The following is a 22,183-nucleotide window of genomic DNA, read 5'->3' as shown; positions in this document are numbered from 1 at the left end:
GGATTAATGACTCATTCAGTTCTTCAGTTTGACCTTTTTATTCTGAGAAGACATCTTTTGAAAAATTCTTTATAAGGCCATTTTGGAAATGTCTTAAATGTACTCGTTACAGATATTTGTGAAACTCGTTCCATTCATCATAGCCCACAATAGTAATATTTTATCTCACATAGACGTATACTCACATAGTTTCAAATTGTTCAGTGGCCACCAATCATGGCCAGAGCAGGAAGAAAGATATCGCAGGTTCTCTTTCTCTTTACGCAGGCTGCACTGTGCCCATAATGATGCTCCTTTACTTGTAATCACCCACACATCACCATATCGCCAATATTCCCAAGTTTGCACACCAGTGAAGCATTCAGCACGACAAACAAAAACCACATGCACACCGAAGACAGCCTGGGAGGGTTGAAAACCAGTAACACGGTTATTTGGGTTGAACGATGATACTTTAAGCAAGTACTTTTCCGCAAAGACGTGTTACATTCAGCCAGCTTTGACATTCTGCAAACACCGCTGGAGGCCTTAAAACAATTGTTTTTATAAATAAAAACTCAACTTTAATGCCCAATCTTGAAACTAACATCTCCGTTCCTCTAATTTCTTTCCGTTCATAACAGGGCCGTGGGTACAAAAAATAAAATATGGCTGTACCTTTACAGAAGTTGTAAAACCCAATCTAAAGAAATCTATGCCGTACATTTTCCTCCTCAGAAGAGTGTAAAAAATACAAATCATTAGAAAAAAATGTGCACGCTTCACTATGAATGGTCTCAAGGCAGAAAAACAAAAACAGTCTAACTACAAACCAGTCCCTCCTTGAAATGCTATTCACTGGCATTTATAAAGTTTTTTCATAAAAAAATATTCATACTTACTCTTCTTTTCTCCAAAAAAAAAAGACAATCTGGAAGAGACTGGTTTGAAATTGTGCCCAAAACTACAAGGTTGTCTTGTCTGGTCAAATAAATAAGCCCTTCCCTCGCTGCCCCTATTTGGCTGGCCATCTGTTAAAGGTTTCAGGTTCTACTAGCATCTTGATTGACAGAAAAGAAGAAAAAAGACAAAAAAGTACATACAATGATCTTAAAGCTACTAACAGATTTTGCATAATGTCTCTAGCATAAACATTACAATTGTACATTCCACAAAGATACTTGTGCTGCAGTCGTGATTAAGAATTTCTTTGTGGCTTTCAGAAAAATCAAGCTTGATTATTTACCACTTCGGCTAGCCACCAAACGATCATCATTCTCTTTGGGCGATGAAAATTCCAGCACGAGCTCATGAGTGGCTGATGCAGCCATTAAAATAAAAACAGGCAACTGATTTGAGATTGCTTTCATGAATAATTACACGCAGTACAACTGTCACCCTTATCCACAGTCATCTTTGATACCTGACAAGTTGACCCAATGATAATCTGTAAGATTTTATACATTTATATAAAACAACATTTTAAAAAAAGATTTAGAAAACTAAAATGATACTGTGTTTATAGGTTGGACTCTTCTCGATAAATTGGTTGAGTGGTCCATTCAGACATTGGAGAAGATGTTGCAATTGGTCAACAGTCCTAAATCCTCCCACTTAGATTTCTACATCCACTGGATAAAAGGCCAACATATCCTTAAATGTCGGACACCGTGGGCAATACTCTGTGTGCTGATGTACCAAATAAAACCACAAATCATTGAATAGCTATGGGTGTATAGACATATCTGTACCCAGCCATGATGATACAGTCACATCCGTCTGTGGCTCACAAAGTGGCTAAATGGAGACAACTTGATCCGGGGGAAAATTAAGTGTCCCCTTTTACCATTTGTTCAAATCTTCCAGTGGGTGGCGTTACAAATATAACAAAGTGAGTACCAGACAGGCCTGCTCCTTGAGTCCTTTGCAGCGGAAAACAGTCATTTTTCAGGAGCCTAAAGTGAATAATGTCCAGCTCAGGTCAGAGACAAGTGGAAGTCTTCATGTGACTTTTCCCCTTTCTTTGTGATGGACCATGAAGGTTGTCTGTCACTCAAACCGATATCTCGTAAGTCGTCCCTCCAACACCTGTCACCTTCTTCACGCCGCCACCTGGTTTCGATGGTGTGTGAGTGGCCAAGACTGGACGAGAGGTGGATCTGATTGGACAGCCATCAGGAAGGGGATGGGAGGGAAGGAGAGGGGAGGCAGATTAGGAAGGAGGACAGAGGATACATGGATGTGGGATGGAGTGGTTCTACTCAATAATAAGAGCAAACAAGCACAAATGTTTCTCTACCATCAAACCTTTAAGGCATTTGGTAACTACACTTAGTGAGTGAGAAAAGCACAGGGACCAAAAAAAGGCTAGAGGACAAAAGTTAACAGCACCATTGTTAGGCATGCTTTCACAGAGCTAAACACATACTGACATGCTTTTAGTACTTATCCATACAGTCCACCAACAAAAAAACTTCCATACACAACTGTTGAACACTAAACAAGCAAAGACTGACTAAACCTTGGAGGAGGAAAAGGAAGACTCACACAGATCAGGGAGGAAGAGGAGGGCTGACACAAACCAGGGAGGAAGAAGAAGACAATTAGGAGGAAAAGGAAGAGAAAGAAAAGCGGGCTGACGGATCTGGCGATGGATCACTACTCACTGTGGAGCTTGTTGCCCTCCTCCGGCTCCTCCCCCTCCCAGCACAACACCTCCTCCTGAAGCCCGATGCTTGTGCTGAGGCCCTGCCTCGCCAACATGAGACTGTGACTTGCCGAGGGAGAGGCCGCGAGGTGGCGGGGAGACAGGGGGCTCTTGTGAACGAGCCCCAGGGGAAGAGGATGGGTTACGAGGGGCTCGGGAGGAGGAGTGGTTATGCTGGAGCAGGTGCTGGATCTCAGGAGGCCCAGAGGAGGAGGGAGGTGGCGGGCTGACGGCACGCAGGTAGGCCCTGTGGGGGGAGGAGAAAGTGGCAGAGCCCTGGAGCAGCTGCCCCTCCCTCTGCTGGGCTATCTGAGCGGAGAGGAAGGGCGACGTGTAGCCCTGCAGCGGGCTACTGGGTGACACCACCTCACGCTGGCCTGTTATAGTCGCTGAAGGAAACGGAGCTCGAGGTTTCTGCGGTGACAGCTCATGAGCGGCTGACTCAAACTCTGGGCTCTCGGATGGTGTCAGAAGGCTGTCATAGGACAGGCTGCCATTCCGAGGCGTTTGATTAGCCAGGCTTTTGTAGCTGGTGTCTGTGGTGCCCTCCGATTGGAGCGTGGCCAGTGGGTTATGTGCCGTGTGAGCTGAGCGCAGGCTAGAGGAGTGAGAGCCGCCAGTGGACAGAACCAGAGAGGATGGGTAGGAGGTGTAGGAGCGCCCAGTCAGGGAGTAACCTGACATGCCCACTGGCATCACCCCAGCAGTCCCGCCAGGACCTCCGGGGCCCTCACCCCTTTCCCCTCCCCCTCTGCGCACCCCTACACCTCCCCCCACCACTGTGGTCCCGTCCAGGCTGCTCGGCTCCGAGCGGTAGCTAGGCTGACGGCTGGACTGGAGGATGGAGGGAGATGGAGAGTCAAGACTCTCCCCACGGATCATCTGAGAGGAGGGGAAACAGAGGGAAACAGACAAAAGACAGAGAGGGGAAGTGTGATGAAGATGAAGGCAGGAGTAAAGAGGTGGGTCAGGAGAAATATGAAAATCACCATGTTACTTGAGGAATGGATAACATAACACCAAAAACAACCATTTTACTACTTATTGTAACAGAAAAAAAAGAGTGGTGGGGAGAAATTGGATGCTTGACCAGTGCTCTACTCCATCACACTACTGGATTGGAAACATTGACTGGCTTGAACAAGCACTGACACTGCATGTCAAAGACTGTGTGTGTATCAACACATGAATGGAAATACAAATACATACGTTACATGAACTACACATTCCAGTCAATGCAGTCTCAGGGGAAAGGATAGATCCACTCAAACACACGGTGACAGCCAAAGGGACACACACAGATGACACTAGCTGAGACTTACTGATCGACCGATGGCCACTGAATGATCAATTCAAAGTAAAAAAACAAAAAAAGAGGGGCATGGTATTAACCACAAAAGAAATTAGAAGCACTAGGGCATATCAGCCACCAGATCATCTGTTACAGTTCTCGGACATAGTTTGTTCTGAAAGATTTAATAAGATTAAACACATCCCTTTATATTTTACAATACTAAAACAACCTAAGTAACTAAAAGATTGTGTCTTCAAAACAATATATTCATTTGCATGAGTCTTGCATGTGTCCGTGTGTCCAATCAGCCATAGACATGTGGTTAACTTTGCTCTTAGCTGACCCTGTGTTCCTTTAATACTCTTCATATACAGTATTGAATAATGTTAGGTGAATAGTTTATACCCAATATATTGAGGTCTGTGTAAGTGTATATTGACATATACCTTGTTGGGGTGTGTGAGGGCAGTGTGGTTCCTTCCTGGGCTGTTGTAAGGTGGTCGGTACTTATACATTGACGGCGTACGTGGAGCTTCAGTCAATAAGCTGCTCTCTGAGTGACGAAAAACCAAAAGGAACATTTGAAAGAGATGCGTTTACGATTAAAAAACAAATATTTAACTGTTCAGGTCAAATTTTTGAAATACCTCTGCTGCACTTGATGGTCAACACTCTCGATGTGAACATGTCAGGTGATATACACGTTACTACAGAAGTTCACGTATGTATTGTGCGCGAGTGTGTTTGTCTCACCCTCCGTGTCAGCACGGGGCAGACCAGGGTAACGAAGCTCTGGCTTTGGAGGAGGTGGAGGCTCTGCATCAGCCGACTGGCTCTCCATCTGATCTAGACTACTCTTAGACTGGAGGAGACACACAGACACACAGTATGAGGCCGTGTTCATACCCACAATAGCACTGAATAAAAAAAAATAAAACCATTCATTGCAATGAATATTTAGATCACAGTTATCGGTAAAAAAGTTTCACTCAGTGTTTGCTGCAACACAAGGCAACACTATCTGCCAATGCGTGCACATTGCAAGTATATTACTTTGTAACTTGAGCGTTGTACTTTAACCTTGCAATTGTTGCAACAGAGGAGGGAACTGTTGATGCCATAACAACTTATTGGAGGTATGTCTTGTTTCATGAAACATTTTTCAAAGTTTTGGCATCTGATAAAAGTTCAAACACACTGACTATTTTTAGTCTGAATAGCCTCCAACACATTTTATTATCCAGATGAGGTAGGGTTTTCTTGTAAAATATACACTCTTATTCCGTGTGCATACAGTGTACATAAGCAGCTAGAAAAGAATCGAAAGAAAAGGGATTCAAATGTTTTTTACCTAACAAATTAGACATTTTTTTATCTTTTGTCCTGCACGTTCCTAGTTTTGCAAACCCACTGCTCACTTGAAATTGGAACCATTCTGTTACCTGAAATTATCTCTAAGTCAATGTCTCTCACATTATTCCAAAACAATGCTTAATATTACACAAAGCTGTGGATAAAAGTGTGGATATCCACGCGGCTTTTTTCTGTTCTGTAAGATTTACAGTTAATACATTTAGATCTTTTGTAGAATAGCTGCATACTAACCAAACTCTAAACCCCATGTTTCATCATATGTTGTAAGACAAAATGACTGTTTAAGAACATTTCAAATGGATAAATAAGACTTAAGGACATGAGTTTTTTTCAAATAGTAGGAGCAAGACTGAACTGGGGAGTTGCAAATATTTGTTTTTAATATATATAATAATAGAAAGTTTGCAGAATTATACCCAGCAAGGATATTCTTGGTAGCAGCTGCAGCACCAATTGAACTCACTTAGTTACTTCATGGTCGTTTATCGGGGGTTTTGTCTGCTTGAATTTTGCCGACCAAAACATGAGCTTTTGTGGTATGTTAAAAAACAATGGACAGTAATGTCTACAATATATACTAATAATGTTTGAAAATCATTAATAATCTCTAAATCTCCTACATTTGAATTTATACATGAAGATAGATGATTTTTTGTGCATTTGTTAGATTTAGTATGGCTCACCCTGGTGCTGTGTCGGTCATTCTGGATGCCGTTGTCCAGGACCTTAGCTTCTAGTTGAGCCTCAGTGAGAGGCGGTCTAAGAAATGGTGGCTGTACATCCACTGCCTGAGGGCTCCGCAACCGGCCCAAGTATCTGTGAGGAGGACATACACATACATGTAAATCCTAATTAAATGAGACAAGCATTAAACAACAGGCGTAGCAGGATGTTGCTTGATTGAAAAGCATGATCTAACACACACACTGAAGGCTTGCTCTCATATATTCCAGAACTAAACAGAAAAATTTGAACAATAAAAGAAGGTAGCGGGAAAAGTGAAAAGAGAGAGCACAATGGAAAGAAAAATTATAATAATAATTGTGGAGCAGAGTGTTAAAGGAGGGGAGGAAAGAGATGGTTTCAGAGGAGAGAGGAAGGCTGACCTGGGGGCCTGGGAGCTGCACAGCACATGAGAAATATTCCTTGTGCAGCCGTTGGTGAAAGGGTTAACACCTCCCCGAAACTTTCCTGTCACCTACAATGAGAGGGAGAAGGAGGGGAAAATGTTCCAGCTCATATGGACACCAACATTAATGTATGTAATGTAACAACACAACCTGAACTGTCTAGATTAATTCAGTGTTGCAGGATTTGATGCACACAACCAGCTCTTGTACGTACCTGTTCATTTGTAGTCCTACCGCGGGCCACCAACACCATGTGGAACCCAGTCAAGCCAGCGACTGGGACAAAAAAAAGGCCAGCCACACACATTACACCCATACTGGGAGGAGACGGTCAAGGAGGTAAAACAAACCCAGCAAATAAAAACACAAATACCAGGACAAAAATCACTACTCAAACAGAATGTGAAAAGAAAGTTTCATAATTTGTCCGGCATCTTTTTGGCTGCAGTGTGCCAAATGAAGGATACGTAACAGCAGCATGTGGCGTGTCCAGCTGCTGGCGGTGGTGCAGCACATAAACCAAGCCAAAGCCAAAGATGTTAATGATGTGGGTGGTAAGTGATAACAAGAAGAGGAAGAAATGGCGATAATTCCTCCGACCAATGCAGTTGTTAACCCATGGACAGTGATGGTCAAAATCCTGAAAGAACACAAAAGACAAAAATGTGCAAGCATCAGTAAGGATACGACAGGGGAGAATAATGACAACAAGAAACTAAGACTAATACAAATCAAACTATTTCTACCTTTCAAACTCAACACTAAAATTATGACATAAAAGGGCATGTCTAATACATGTTTTAATTATTAGAGATATGTTGTAAAAGTGATTGACAATCAATCAACAAGAGATCAAATATATAGGAACAATAACAATTTATAGAGCCTTAACAGTCACCCTGCTTCACCCACTTCCCCTGTATAATCGTCGCTCAGCTTGTACAATAGTATGAAATATATAAATGTCTAATTAGGTCTCACAATACCAGCCTATAATACAGAGTGTGTGCGTGTACCTCCACACAGTTGTCGCAGACTGAGCAGTGCGAGCAGCGCGGTGGACGGTAGAAGCGGCAGGTAGAGCACCACTTCATTCGCACCTGAATCCCTTTGATCTCCACCGTCTTGTAGAGAGGAGCACGGAAATCATCTTCTTTGTCCTCATCCTCCTCCGCTAAACATGACAGACACAAACACTCAGACTGTACCAACATCATTGTTCCTTGATCCTACGGTCTCCCTGCATTGTGTTATATTATAAAAGTCAATTTCTAATGGATCATGTCATTACTGGTGGCTATTAGTTTATCTCAAAAGCACTCAATTGCATATGTTGGTGTGCAATAACCAACTTTCTCTGTCAAAAATGTGCAAAGCAACACCGTTCACATGCTTTTACCTCTGGGGAAGACTCCAGGGTCCATGAAAGTGGCCATACAGAAGTTGGCAAGGGTGAAGAGGAAGATCACAGCAATGTAGATTGGAATGACAGAGGAGAAATACTCTGACAACCACGGAGACCTGGACAGCATAAAAAAGGATGGAATAAAATTAAAGTTTGACATATTATGGCCATTACTAGACTACTACACAAGTTATTGGTATATTCAAGAGGAGCATGTAGATATTACAAATGCAGGCTCAAATCCCTGCACTTTCTGTAATACACGGGTGGGAGCCCCCACATGCCATTGACAAGTCTCTGTGTAAGACAATTTACCCCTAAACAGCTCCATTGAAGCTGCTCAGTGGCCAGAAACAAAAGACTGTAATTGAATTGGCAGCTCACACTTATGATTTTGAGGAATTGTGTGAATAAAAGTGTGGCTGATAAGAGGACACGTTTTCTCAGTAAACTTTCTCGGTATGAAGGTTAAAACAAAGAAAAATAACAGGTTGTCTTCATATAAAATGCATAGGGGTGTCTACACATGCCTTTAGCACACACAAATACATGTAACCATTATCAGTTAAGCAAGGACACAACTGTGCGTACATCCGGCCCTTCGAACCATGTTTGCATTATGTGAGTGTTCAAATATGAGCGAGATCGAGAAAGAGATACTTACGTGAAGCAGAAGAAGAGGGTAGTGGATCCGACAAGGAAAGTGGTGGCTGCAGACACCGGGACATATCGGCTTGGACGAAATGGACGGGGAGGAGCAGAAGCAGGGACACCTACTCCTCCCCCGACCCCCCCACCACTGAAACCCGGCATCAGAGCCACAGAGTGGGGAGGAAGACAGAGAGAGAGGTAGGTATCTACGGTCTACCTACAGTAAACGGTGTTTTATGGGTCAAAATGGCGAATGTGGGGTTTGTTTTGGAGGAGGGGCCATGACTACAGACTAGGAAAAAGAAAACACTATGCAAAGCAGCAACTGAATGGAAACATGAGGGTTTCTCTGTGTCCGGACACTAAATGTCTCTCAATGTATCACTTAGAATCAGAGGATTGTTATGAAGCAGTATACAGCTTTACTTTAGCTTTGCATGTGTACAACTTGTTGTTAATGTTGTTTAAGTTGTGTGCATAATAGAGGTTTATAAAAAAAGACTTTACAAGAGCAATGTGATACAAAAATATGTATGTAGGTAATTCATGAATATTTTTGTATGGCTTTAAATGGAACTGTAATTGGTGTATCAATATAAATAAATCTAATTGTACTGTTCCATGCCACCAGTGCAACTGTAACATAGAATCTAGCACACGACTAAAACTGGAGGAATTTGAGTTTCTCTCCACTTCTAAAACTCAGTGTTTAGATTAATGCTCACCACTGTGCTTGAGTTTTGATGAAAATGAATATGAAAACAAAAGAACAGAAAATTAAAGAGGTAGTGGATGGGTAGCCAGCAGGCCGAGAGCAGAAGCACATAGAGGAGAAGAGGCAGAGGATTGAGCGCGGCAGCTGCTGATGACTTCTGTGATTGTCTCAAGAGGGCGTATTTAGGCACTGGGTGGGTGGAAGAAACGGAGGATGGTGGCAGAAGGAACGTTCCAGAGTTTCAAACTAAGTCAGCAGGGGAAACAAACAAAAATCCACTTGTATACTTGTTGTTGTAAGCTGCATCAAACAAAAGGTCCAGCTGGAATATATTTTCAAAAGCTGATGAAGAAAAAATTGGTTTACAAAATGATGTCCAGCATTGCCTTTACAAGTACAACAGCTCAAACAGCCAAGCAGAGTCCCCTGGTTTGTGCGACACCACTGCCTTCAGTCTTCGCTTTAATATGGGGACAAAATCAACTCAATCCAAAAAGAAGCCCTGTGTGTGTCATCGAGCTGTCTCCGCACTTGGCCGGGTCTGGGTGTAGAAACCTCTCCCACCTCCAAATTCTCTGCAGATAGACCTCCTTTCCCATTTTGCATCCCAACAAAGCCATGTGCAACAGTGATGTTATGTAGTCTCAGGCATTTTAGTCTGTTCTTCTCTTTGTCCCCCTGTCTTCTTTTACCCACTGGCTCTGTGGGTCAGCTGTTGAATGCCCCTGTAAAAAAAAAAAGAAAAGTCATGCTATTTGGATCAGCAATACAATTTCCAAGCAAAACGTTACATATTGGATAGTTCCCAATGACATATAAGCATCTTGAGTCAAATATAAATAGTTGTGGTCAACACAAGTACCTACAATGATACCTTGTTTAAAATGATCAGTGTTTCATTTCATTTAGCAGGTTTAAGCTTTACTATCAAAAGTAAAGTCCCTTGTTGGATAGAGGTGTCTAAGAGAAGCAGAGGATGCACTGCGACTTCACAACAAAGTCTGACTAATTAAATATTTACTGTCCCAAAAAGCTTGCCTTACACTGTGACCCTGTTCATTTTCACTATTATCGTTACCCGTAAACAAAATTGTGCAACAGTCTGCTGTCGTTAAACACACCGCTGTCACGTTAATGCCCTCAGGATTTCAAATGAAACACCTCCCACTTCTGAAAATGGAAAACACCACGGAGACAAGGATCCGTAATGAGCCAGGACGCCCTTTGAGTGACAAACGCACACACAAATCAAAAAGGTAGTGCGTGCGTGTGACACCCCGGAGTAACAGTGTAACCTGATAGTTTAGACACGCCCCTCTTTTCGACAATCGTCAGGCAGTGCAGTTAATCGTCTCACCTGCCCCACAACAACACACCCAACAACTATAATAACGGATGTTAATCCTCAAATCTCCGTGTCCAGCCTGTCATGTCACCGTCTCCCGAGCTAGCGTTACATCAATAAATGACCTGGCGAGCAATGCATTTTATCGATTTCCCAGCAACAGTTAAACACTAGGAGTTTACTGCTAACATCTTGTTTAAATGCATGTAATTTAACACACTTCATCCTTGTACCCTAAGTTGAAGCGGACGTCGACAACAGGCCAGGGCGGTGCTAGGAGACAGCCAAGACAACTTACGTTACAACAATGAACCACATTAAAATAACGTCGCGCCTCACTAACCTACCATCAACTAAGTAATACACGATGCAATGTTTTGGCCCGTAATGTGAACGATCATTTAAATTAGGAGCCATTTAAATGCGACCCGTACTTAATCATCAGTTAGCTCTCACCTAGCCTCGAAAGTTTTTTGCGACAATGCTCAGTCCTTTACCACAGCGAAGAGTTAGCTAACGTTACCTGGCGAGTATGGGGAGCTTTACACTCGCGGAGTAGCTTTCATTGGCGGCTGGCGGGATACATTAACGTACGTTCAGCTGAATAATCACCAAAAAGAGCAGGTGAAACCAACAGGACATACCTAACACGGAACATGCGAGCTGTCTTGCCAATAGGGTGTGTGTCGTTACGGTCCTCCTTGAGTTAGCCGCTAGCAAACTAGTTAGCTCGCTTGCTAGGCCGATATTGGAATCCCGGAACTGGACCGTCGACCCTCAGGTGGGATGAGCAGCCAATCAGAGAGCGAGCAGGTGTGGTCTGGAGGAACAGTTTAAAGAAGCTTGACTGACAGTACTAGTTCACTATCGACAAAAAGGATTGTTTTGACCGCCACATTTGACCACATAATGAAACGGATTCTACTTAAATTACTAAAATCATACATACATATCATTACATTACAATTAAATGACACATTTCCTCATATAGCTCATAATGCAACAAGAGGAAAACAACTTGCTTTATTAATGTTCCCACTGTTGAAAGGGATATATCTAACATCAATTCAGAAACTCAAAAAGTCAGATGTCTTTGTCGTTTGGTTGTAATGCTGGATACTTTAAAGCCAGATGATTCAATCATACTGCTGTACATTCTTGGACATTTCCACATTCACATGTCAAGAAAAGTTAGCCTGTAGTCTTTTCTATTCTCTTGTAAAATGCTGGATAATTTTACATGTATTCAGCTTTTGTTCAAGTGACATGCAAGTGATTTTCAATCCATTTGTCAAAAATAAACTAAATTGCACCTAACAAAAGCCATATATTGGCCGGTGCCAAGTTAAATAATCTAGGAGTATTAACAAAGGAACTCAGAGACATAATTAACTTTGCAACAAGGGGTTAGAAGCAGAAACTACTTGTTTGGATGGTCACCCATCATTTCTTGTGTTTTGTAATCACTTTTGAAGGTTACAAAAAGAGTCAGATCTAATAATGTTGAGTAGTACTGATACGTCATTGGACTTGGGAAGGAGTTACAGTACAGTGGCTCTGAAAAACAATTTATTTGTAAAGTTCCAATCAAAGCCGACAGATGGTCAACTCAAATCCTCCATAACAAGCTCACCTACAATAAAACCCCATCCAGTGAATTAAAGCCAATGTTTAGAACAATAACACTAAAGTTAAATTTAAAAAAAAAAACAGAAGAAAGTTATTCACAAAGTCTATTCTTTCAAATTTGAGATATTGTTAATATATGTTAATAAAGTGTCGAACTTAAATACAACAGCATATAGGCCTATGGGATTTCATGAGCTGGTGTTTATAGTATGAACAACAAATCATACTGGTACTATATCAGTTACGATATAACGTATTTTTCCAAACAGACATGGACACTATAGTATGCATATATGTATATATATATATATATGTATATATATATATATATGTATATATATATATATATATATATATATATATGTATATATATATATATATATATATATATATATATATGTATATATATATATATATATATATATATATATATGTATATATATATATATATATATATATATATATATATATATATATATATATATGTATATATATATATATATATATATGTATATGTATATATATATGTATATGTATATATATATATATATATATATATATGTATATATATATATATATATATGTATATATATATATATATATATATATATATATATATATATATGTATATATATATATATATATATATATATGTATATATATATATATATATATATATATATATATATATATATATATATGTATATATATATATATATATGTATATATATATATATATATATATATATATATATATATATATATGTATATATATATATATATATGTATATATATATATATATATATATATATATATATATATATATATATATATATATAAATATATAACACAGGAGGCAGGACAAGTCACCCATTTACAGACACATTCATAATATGCATCTGCTTTGTTGGAGGAAGCTTTGTAGAAATATTGAGTAAAACCTAATGTGACGCCATGATATTACAAATACTTTTCTCTTTGCTTGAACAAATTGTAATTAAGTAAAATCATACAAATGTTCTTATAACTAATCCATTAAAAACAAAGATCAAAATTTAAATAAATGTGAATTGCCATGCACTGAATTATGTAGAATAGGGCAATATGCAACCATTAGTATAGTATTAGTATATCTGACACCAAATGTTTTACATTTAAAACATTTATTACGCAAGTGAAGAAAAACAACGTTCATCAAGAAATAATTACCACATTGATAAAAACATCCTGTGTCACAAATTTCCCAAACATCAGTACAGTGTGGTCTATACAAAGGAGTTAAATTTACAGCATCTGGACTGAAACTTTTTTATCTTTTGCACTCTTGAGTTCCTACAAAGAGACAACTCAGAAACAAAATGTCTTCTATACGGAACTCCTCCCCAACAAGAGCCCCACTTATTTTACAAAAAGGGCTCTTCCCTTAAGTGTAACACTTCATTTCATGTCCATGAAGCGAATGTCCATGATAAGTAGAGTGTGTCTGGGCAGTGGTCTGGGTGCTGGGGACAGCACTTTCATCACCTGTGTTTGCGTGTCCACATTAGTTACCACTATAAAGCCGCACACAGGGCTCTCTACTATACCCTTTCTGGCACCTTCCTCTCCGTCCTCTGCACTGCTCACACTTAGGACATGATACGTCAGGTCTCTCCCTGGTGTTACAGGGACGAGCTTTAGCTGTGTGTCATCCTGAGACATTCCCAGCGGCAAGCAGGAGTCCGGGATGGATGGAGCTCCGATCTTGTAGATGCGGACATCTGAGAAACGCACTTCATAGGAGAAGGGGTAGAAGGTCACTCCACGGAAGCCGTAGAAATACTCGCGGATCTTCTCATCACGAGTATCCCGCCTGCACTCCTTTGAGCGTTCCACCACCCCTCCAGACTTAGGTAGGAGTACAACCCGTACAAAGTGAGGGAGGTCTCGCTTGAGTTCATTGTAGAGCCTCTCATGGTCCAGCACCAGCACCACATCCACCTCAAAGGCAGAGGCACAGTGGACTAGGGCCTGGTATCCAGAGCCCTTCACCCAACCACAGGTGTTGATGATACAGCCTCCCACGCTAGCCTTTCTGTTCACCTCGCAGCGCCGGGAAAACACCTCGGCTAAGCATGACGTCAGCTACATGTTGTGAGAAAAGAACTGATTAAACTGCGAAAAACAATGCAGATTATCTTTGCAGTGGGCTTTTGGCTTCATACTGTCATGTTAAGCATTGCCTGAATATGTTTTTCTCACCTTATTGTAAAGTTTGATATTGGTCCCAGGGGTAGTAGACCCGAAGTGGTAGACCAAAGGAGCCTGGACTGAGAAACCCTCCTCCACGTCTGCCGGGCGCTCAATGCATAGAGCTGACACTGTACCAGGTACAGACACCTGAGAAGCAGAATCGAATTGATATGATAAGATTTGAGTGGGCTCTGGCACATAAAAACAACAACTTTGAGAGTGCTGGTTGATCATGATTTAATGGATGATTAAACTAAACGTCATCCTTGATGGTATATTACAAACTGTGGCATTAATAACTACTCTGCCTGTCATTTGTTCTTTTGATCGACAGATGACACTTAAACTGACGGCTTTAAACACTTACAGATGATAAGTCTGGAGGGCATAATGCAAAATAAAACATTTCATATTCCTCTAATATCGGTAATCTGTGCCGATGTAAATTCTGATAACTTACCCCACTCTGTCCAACATCCAGTTCCACCAGTGTTGGCCTCCGGCCCACCCGCACAGCATAGCTTAATAGCAGACGGCACACTGTTGACTTTCCCACATCTGTAGGTCCCACCACCATCACCTGCAAGTTAATTAATGATACAAGGTCAACTGATCTTGCCACCTTGCGTATAATGTGGCCTCTGAACACAGTAGTTCTTTATTCAAACCTACTCTCGGCCCCCTTTCATTGTCCCTCTCTGCTTGTTTTCTCATCTGTTCCAGAGCAGCATGTGTGTTTAAGTAGAGCAGCATGGGCGTATCTTTGGACACATAAGCTACCTGTGATGATGAGGGGTAGGCACTGGTTATTTATCTCGTTAGTCAGATGTCAAACAAAAGAAAACACAGGGTTGAATAGACACTACGTACAACTGGTGAATTTAATCACCAAATAAGCGAAAACAGAAGCCACATACAAAATGTTACACATTTAGATGGTGCTCACCTCTGGCTTCCCATAAAGATTCACACTGCAGCCTTGCCAGGTAAAAACTGCGATCTTGGAGCCTGTTCCGAAAGTGTACTTCTTGTTGCGGTTCAGCTCTGAGCCAAACACCTCAGCCATTCCCGTCAGGAGCTCCAGCTCAACTTGCTCTACTGCCTCCCCAGCCTCCACCTCAAACCGAAGTTCGGTCTCCTTCTCCAGGTCAAATCTGGTGCTGACCTTCCCAGGAACTGGAACATCTTCACTGGTCGTTTCCACACCCTCTGTTGCCATGACTGACAAGATCAAGTCTAGGTTACAAATACCTGTCAATAACGACTTATTGGAAAGAAAAAGGACAATTGTATAAAAGTTGTCACAAACGCAGAGTTAAAGGCTAAACAGGACGTCTTTATTCACACCATCTCTGTTAACGTTAAACAAACACAGTGTATTAACTAATGCTATATCAACATAAGATTAAATATTACCCGAGAGATATGAACGAGTAACATTAGTCCCAGTGTATGACCATCGCTAATAACTTTACGTATTAGGGACAACCTGGAGCTATAAAAATTGGATTCCTCGCCTTATTTTTTATATTTGAAAATACGTTTTAACTTAATCACATCCACACAGTGAAAGTGGGAGAAGTTTAACTCAAGAGACACTTGCGGGCAAAAAAAAACAGCTAGCTAGCAGTTAGCATGTTGTAGCCGTAATTTTGCCCTATTTTAGCAGTAAAGATCCTACAAACGCCTCATATGTTAGTAATCTGCTCAGGTAAAAGTCTACTTGTTAGTTATGTTGGTCTGTAATACTTACGAACAAAAATTCAAGCGTATAGTAGTTTGAAAATGAGGCTCCCAACTTTTGAGGCACAACCACTGTGGTTGGACGCGTGATGATGACGTCACGTCCCTCAACCAATAATGCTCAACTTCTGCTAGAGGCTCGAAAAAAGCAAAAAAAAAAGGAAATAAATCAAGAAACGTTTTTGTTACAGTTCGATGTAAGTTTCAAACTTAAACTTTTCCATATCGTCCAAAAATACCCAGAGTAGTGACACAGTCACGTTAAGAAATACATGCAAGTAATTATCATCACTTTTGAGAAGTGGGACTTGTGTGTACAAAATGTATTTATATGAAACACAATTATTGAGTTGATCTTATGATCAGGCTCTTCATAACCACTGTCCATTTGTACATTTAGTTGAGTAAAAAGTGTATTTCCCTCTAAAATGTAGTCAAATAAATATGAATACCATAAAAAACACACAAACTTACACAAAAATTGAGAAACAATAAACACTTTATTTACTAAATACAAGATTTAAAAGCACAATAAACCATTTACAAATAAGGTGTTTTTCTAAACAGCAGCACTGTCTGTCTGTATTGGCTCAGAGACGCTCCACTAGGTGTCACCATGCATCCAGGAGACGTGAGCTGCTGGAGCTTGCATCATCAGAGGAGAGACTGGGAGCATCCCATTGGTCACTCCTCGTCATTCTGCTTCCACGGACCACACCTCCTGAACTCTTGGCTGCATGAAAGACAAAGAACATCTTCAGTTTAACGCTGACTAAGTACACACCACTGTGTACTACAGCACAGTCTCAACCAGCAGCAAGAGAGACATTTATAGAGAACACAGGAGTATAATGAAAAGGTTTATTTAAACATTTTTCTGCATGTGCATAAATTATTATTCAGTTATGAAAGCAAACTGTGGACCATATTTCCTATTTCAAACTTGCTAATTCCATTTCATATAGGGGTCCACACAATTTAGGCTGGGGAGGCCACTGAAGTCAAGGTTTTAAGTCAAATTGATGTGCAGAGGAAGTCAGAAACTTAATTACTAATAATAACTCCTAATTCTTTACGAAGGTGTGTGCGGATTCAGTTGGAGCCGGGAGTAGTGGGATTGGACAGATCTGAGTCACATGTGCACACAAAAAAGGAAGACGTCAGTGAGCTATAATGGCCGATGGCTGTGTCACGACCTCGACTAACGAGCAGTTGGTCTGCTTGAGGCTGGTGACTCATAAAATTTTATGACATGAATTTAAATCCAAGATCAGGCTATGAAACATGGCTCGGGGTGACATATACATTGGGGAACAGTAAATCCAGAAACATTTTTAACAGTACCAAAGGTTTAAAGAGTATCTTAGTTAAAAAAAACAGCTAATGAGTAATGAATAAACATCTTTTGAGCCCAACGAATGTTATGGTAAACTATTTAAGTAATTTAATAAACACATTTGAATCTAGTTTAGTGAATGCACGTTTTCAAAATGGAATAGAAATTGCAATGGTTTCCCAAAAACTTTTAAAAGGTTAATTCTTGTCCATAAACTAGGCTGTGGAGAATATGATGATACAAACTGAACTTGTAATGCATCCCATTTAAATTATCCTATTGAAACAAATGATACAACCTAAATAACCTTTTGGACATTAACATTTCCAACATGAGCACTGCTTGGCCTGTGGTTTGAACTGATAATACGCATGTATGTTATATGAATGTTGTATCCATGTTTGCTTTCCTCATATGAAACTTTGAAAGCAGAACCTTTTTCAACTCAATTTACCTCCAATAGAAAGTTCACAGGTATCATTTAACTTTCGTCTCTTTTTATTACGGCCAAACAAAAATTACAATTTAGTGCGACAGAGCAATCATTAATTTATTTTGTAGAGTTTTATGCATTGTCTTATTCCATCTAATTGCTTTGAAAGGACAAACCTTCACTGCGTGTCTACTCGGTCTTCAGAGCCTCCTGCAGAGCTGCAACTACAACATCAGGTTGAGGGAACTTGAGCTTACGAGGTGGACCCTTCTTTATTCCAGTCCACAGAGACGTTTCTATAGGGATGCGACATAAGGAGACAGTGTTATTTCTAGGAACATTTTGAAAGAGCAGCAATCATTTGAATTTAAAACAACAGATTTTAGAATATAACAGCAAAAAAAAAATAATTCTATTAAGGCAATTTCAGATGTGTTGACTCAAAAAAAAAAAGTGATGAGCAAGTGGTTTACTTAAATTTGGAGAAAAACAATCATATATATATTAACATAAACTTAATGTGTGGTTTATTTTGATTGCTGGTGATTGAGTGTTAGCTTGTGACACATTCTTTATGCAAATTGTATCTGTCTGGTGGCTTCTCTGCAGGTCTGGTAACACAACATGCTGCTGAATGTTGGAGCAGGTTTCCTAAGGCAGAAGAGGCCGTGCCTCGACGTGAAAGATAGCGGCGCAACGTGATCGATACGGATAACCTTTCACGGTTCGGCACGCACGTGAACTGGGGATTGATTACAAAGATTAACGTTAACCACTGAAGTGTGAAATAAAAGTTTTACTGACAATCGTCATTCAGTAGAAAATGTGATCAGGACATCGGCATGGGTGCTTTTCTAGATTGCTGATAATGTGACATTATAAACAACTTCTGTGTTTAAATTGTCAGGGAAACAAAGGTTACGTTCAGTTACATTTTGATACTTTCAGGCTCTGTTCAGTGAAAATAAGTCATGGGCGAAGATAAATTATAACGTTTTGTGTTCACATGTAATCTCATAAAATGTAGTATTGGTGAGGAACTTGAATAAATTCACAGCATCATAAAATAGATATTAGAGACGAAATATGACCCGTTTACACTAAGCAGCTATTAAAACTTGTAATGACAAGACGTTTTTTTTCCGAAAAAAATTAGATCTTTTGTTTTCTTATCATTTGAACTGTGGGTTTTTTGTGAGTGAATAAAAACAAGGTAAATTAAACGATTAACATTTAGATTTTTTGATAGTTTACAGACTGCAGTGTGGTTGAAAAGATTTTGAGGACAGTGGCAATTTATTTTTGTCTGGTGCTGCAATAATCAAACAATATCCTCAATGATCGACAATTAGCAAAAAATAAAGTGCTTATGGATCTCTAAAAGTTCTTTTTGCTCCCCTTTTATTCTTTGGTGCTAATATGATATTTTATGAATGTTTTTACTAAATGAATGTGTTTAATTTGATACTGGTTATTCCGAACACATTGCTTGTACACCTGCTTGGATACCCAATGTCCTAAATAGTCTGTCCACAATATCCCAGTTTACTCCGAATGAGCCACACGTCTCACTATCAACTGTTTTTAATGGGAAATAATTTATTGTGAAGATGTCCAACGCAAGGCTAAACCTCTTATCAAAGTAGCTGGGCCATTGTTTCTGCGGATGAATATCTCGTAATCTCAGCAAAAAAAAAAAAAAACTAGGTGGATGGCAGACTCTGGTAAGCAATATAATGTTCTAGTGGTTTGCAATTTTGGTAAACTATACTTAATAAACCAAAACTGAGATGACACTTGATTACCTACTGGGGAGTCAAAATGGCAGTTATCTGTGATATTCCCTTTTTTCGCCCTCCTCACCTTTGCCTCCATCCAGCAGAGTGATCTCAAAGCTGTTTCTGCGGGGTTTATCGGGGTTGAAGACCACAGTCAGTTCAGGGTGGGCAGCCAGGAGGGAAGACTTCACCGCCTCAGCATTACACCCATACACTCGTCAGCTCTTACTGCCAGAAATGACACCTCAATTACAATGAAACTCACTACATTTACTTAAGTGCTGTCCTTTAGAACAATTCCACTGTACTTTCCTTAGGACTACCATTTTACACTAAATTTTCGTTGAAAAAAATGACTTGGCTCATAATCACAGTAAAAAACACAATAACTTCAAGCGAGCACACTCAGTGCATATATATTCATGCTTTATTGCATGGGTTACAATACATTTAGGAGTCATGTTGTAGTAATGTCAGTTAGTGAAATTAGGTCTACAATGCATGTCCATCATTAAGAGCTGCATCTTTTATTAAATTATGCTTGTTTTTGTCTTGTGCAGATAAACTCAATAGATGTAATGGCTTTTGTGTAATAGTCCCACAGTAATGTATTGTAGAATGTGAATCCTGAAAAGCCGAGCGAGCTATGCCATTAACTTCTTCAGTGTTTGTTCCCCCACAGGCAAATACTGGACTCCCTTTAAGTTTCTCACCAGTGTTCAATGACCACTCTTCGGTCCTTCTCCCCCACGAACGGTTTCTCCTCTTCGGCCTCAACCTCCGCTTTGCGTTTCGTACCGCGACGACCTGAAACACACGATGCGTTTGTTTTCATAACATGGATTATGCTTTTGATGCTTATTGAAAGAGGAGGGGCAGACTCAGGACATTGTTGGGTCAGCGAAGTAGGGCAACTAAACACTTAAATATGTGACTAAAGTCAGAAACTGGCAGATGACCTGTGCCATTAAACCACTAACGTTAGCTAACTGTTAGCAGCCTACAAGAGGAAGTCTGACCCATCAACTAAAAACAATATATGTCACGCGTCGATGCATTTCGGACTGGACTTCCCTTTTTTAGAGTAAGATGTATACTGACGTTACCTGCTTTGGACGCCATTGCAGTTACCAAATCTTCGCGCGCACGTGGACTTTACCAAACCACTTGTCTGAAAGGGTTTTCTGTGTGACGGACGAAACCATTCCTAGAAAGTACGGGGTTTTCCATATAGACACACACAGTCATACAGTTTACGGTGTATTTTTCTTCAACGTTTTTGTTAAAGATAATGTGACAACAGTACACGTGTTTCTAGCTTTGATACAACCTAACACATTTTAAACAAGTTTACATTTTAAAGGAAACACTTTTGCTATACAGATGGTGTGTTTGTATCTCTGACTTTTCAGAGACTTTTTGGCCCTCGTGCGTCATCCCATTCAGCTAAAACTAAAATACACTTTGAGATCAATGTCCCCTTCTGGCTAATCCAATTGGAGATCTGTGTAATGTCCTCTGCAAACAGATGATTGCGGGCCTCAAGGGTTGTGCTCCTTGGTTTTTTTCTCTGAGTTTCCATTTTGTTGACTTGTGAGAGAAAGAGTCTAAAACAAGCAAGTGAGAGAAAACCCTGCAGAGCAAACAGATTAGTCAAAGTCAAGAACAAATATGGTGTTCCCGGAATAGCAATACCGAATACACGTGTCTTCAGTAAAGGATGTGGCAGTCACATTTTTGGGCATTCAAAACAAAATTTTCTGAAAAGACGTCACAAGCTGCGTCTGTGCCAACAAATATGGGCTATACAACCTCCCAGACCGAGGCGGTGTGACTGACTCACAGCACTCATACAATAACGGTTCTTTTGTTCGCAACCAACCAAAGACCCACACTTCATCTCAGCCGTGCTGTCCCTTTTATTCTTGCTGTCCTTACCGTATGATTATCTATCTATCACTCAGCGTGTCACTCTCTGAAACAGACAAGACACAAAGACGCAGCACATCTCTGATGTCTTTGGGACCCAATCTGTCTTTTCAGTCTGTTGCAGTGTATTTTTAGCCATGTGCGTAAATCTCCAAGAGCGAACAGACCGTCGGACAGATGTGCCCTGTCTTCCCCTCGCGCTCCTCTTTTGCTTCCAACTGACTCAAGACCACAGAGCTCCTGGTTGCCTCCACGCAGCACAACGTGCATCCACTCACAAACACTCGCATGCACACCCACATATTTCTGTGAGTACACAAAAGTGGGTAGACAACAGAAGGCAGATATGAATCCCTTTGTTTCATGTATGTTTACTCTCAGCTATAGCATCATATCTTCTTTAGGGCTCTCCAGTTGGTAAAGATATATTCTGATGTTTAATTGTTTAGTTGACTGATAATCCTGCCACAAATCTCCTTCCTGCAATGGTTTTTGTAAATCT

At 40.3% G+C, this 22,183-nt stretch overlaps 3 protein-coding genes across 9 annotated transcripts; all 3 read right to left on the bottom strand.

The window, feature by feature from the left end:
• Positions 1–11,369, bottom strand: zdhhc5b (zinc finger DHHC-type palmitoyltransferase 5b). 5 transcript variants are annotated; one of them, XM_068588051.1, is made up of 13 exons: positions 11,245–11,369; positions 8,554–9,980; positions 7,884–8,005; positions 7,501–7,658; positions 6,952–7,124; positions 6,699–6,801; positions 6,461–6,552; positions 6,038–6,170; positions 4,734–4,842; positions 4,427–4,533; positions 2,646–3,568; positions 2,527–2,550; positions 2,052–2,138 (listed from the first exon to the last, which is right to left on the bottom strand). In XM_068588051.1, exons 2-12 carry the CDS (start codon positions 8,700–8,702, stop codon positions 2,532–2,534), a joined length of 2,088 nt encoding a protein of 695 aa, XP_068444152.1. In that variant the 5' UTR covers positions 8,703–9,980; positions 11,245–11,369; the 3' UTR covers positions 2,052–2,138; positions 2,527–2,531. The 5 variants fall into 5 exon arrangements, with proteins under 5 accessions (XP_068444121.1, XP_068444128.1, XP_068444137.1 ...); XM_068588020.1 differs by lacking the exon at positions 2,527–2,550 and having other exon boundaries at positions 1–2,138; XM_068588027.1 differs by lacking the exons at positions 2,527–2,550; positions 11,245–11,369 and adding an exon at positions 11,124–11,234 and having other exon boundaries at positions 1–2,138.
• A 2,007-nt stretch (positions 11,370–13,376) lies between these two features.
• On the bottom strand, positions 13,377–16,294 carry clp1 (cleavage factor polyribonucleotide kinase subunit 1). 2 transcript variants are annotated; one of them, XM_068587143.1, is made up of 6 exons: positions 16,216–16,294; positions 15,409–15,683; positions 15,135–15,242; positions 14,923–15,042; positions 14,472–14,609; positions 13,377–14,354 (listed from the first exon to the last, which is right to left on the bottom strand). In XM_068587143.1, the coding sequence occupies exons 2-6, from the start codon at positions 15,679–15,681 to the stop codon at positions 13,668–13,670; spliced, it is 1,326 nt and encodes a 441-aa protein (XP_068443244.1). In that variant the 5' UTR covers positions 15,682–15,683; positions 16,216–16,294; the 3' UTR covers positions 13,377–13,667. The 2 variants fall into 2 exon arrangements, with proteins under 2 accessions (XP_068443244.1, XP_068443248.1); XM_068587147.1 differs by having other exon boundaries at positions 15,409–15,726; positions 16,216–16,286.
• Positions 16,295–16,686: 392 nt separating this feature from the next.
• selenoh (selenoprotein H) lies at positions 16,687–20,939 on the bottom strand. 2 transcript variants are annotated; one of them, XM_068593592.1, is made up of 5 exons: positions 20,859–20,939; positions 20,466–20,559; positions 19,838–19,980; positions 18,151–18,270; positions 16,687–16,938 (listed from the first exon to the last, which is right to left on the bottom strand). In XM_068593592.1, exons 1-4 carry the CDS (start codon positions 20,872–20,874, stop codon positions 18,164–18,166), a joined length of 360 nt encoding a protein of 119 aa, XP_068449693.1. In that variant the 5' UTR covers positions 20,875–20,939; the 3' UTR covers positions 16,687–16,938; positions 18,151–18,163. The 2 variants fall into 2 exon arrangements, with proteins under 2 accessions (XP_068449693.1, XP_068449686.1); XM_068593585.1 differs by lacking the exon at positions 20,859–20,939 and having other exon boundaries at positions 20,466–20,587.
• Positions 20,940–22,183: the final 1,244 nt, after the last annotated feature.

Source organism: Clinocottus analis, unplaced genomic scaffold (genome assembly GCF_023055335.1).
Source record: "Clinocottus analis isolate CAN_PGR_092001 unplaced genomic scaffold, fCliAna1.0.p SCAF_10, whole genome shotgun sequence".
NCBI lineage: Eukaryota > Metazoa > Chordata > Actinopteri > Perciformes > Cottidae > Clinocottus > Clinocottus analis.
This window is presented reverse-complemented; position numbering and strand designations above follow the sequence as displayed.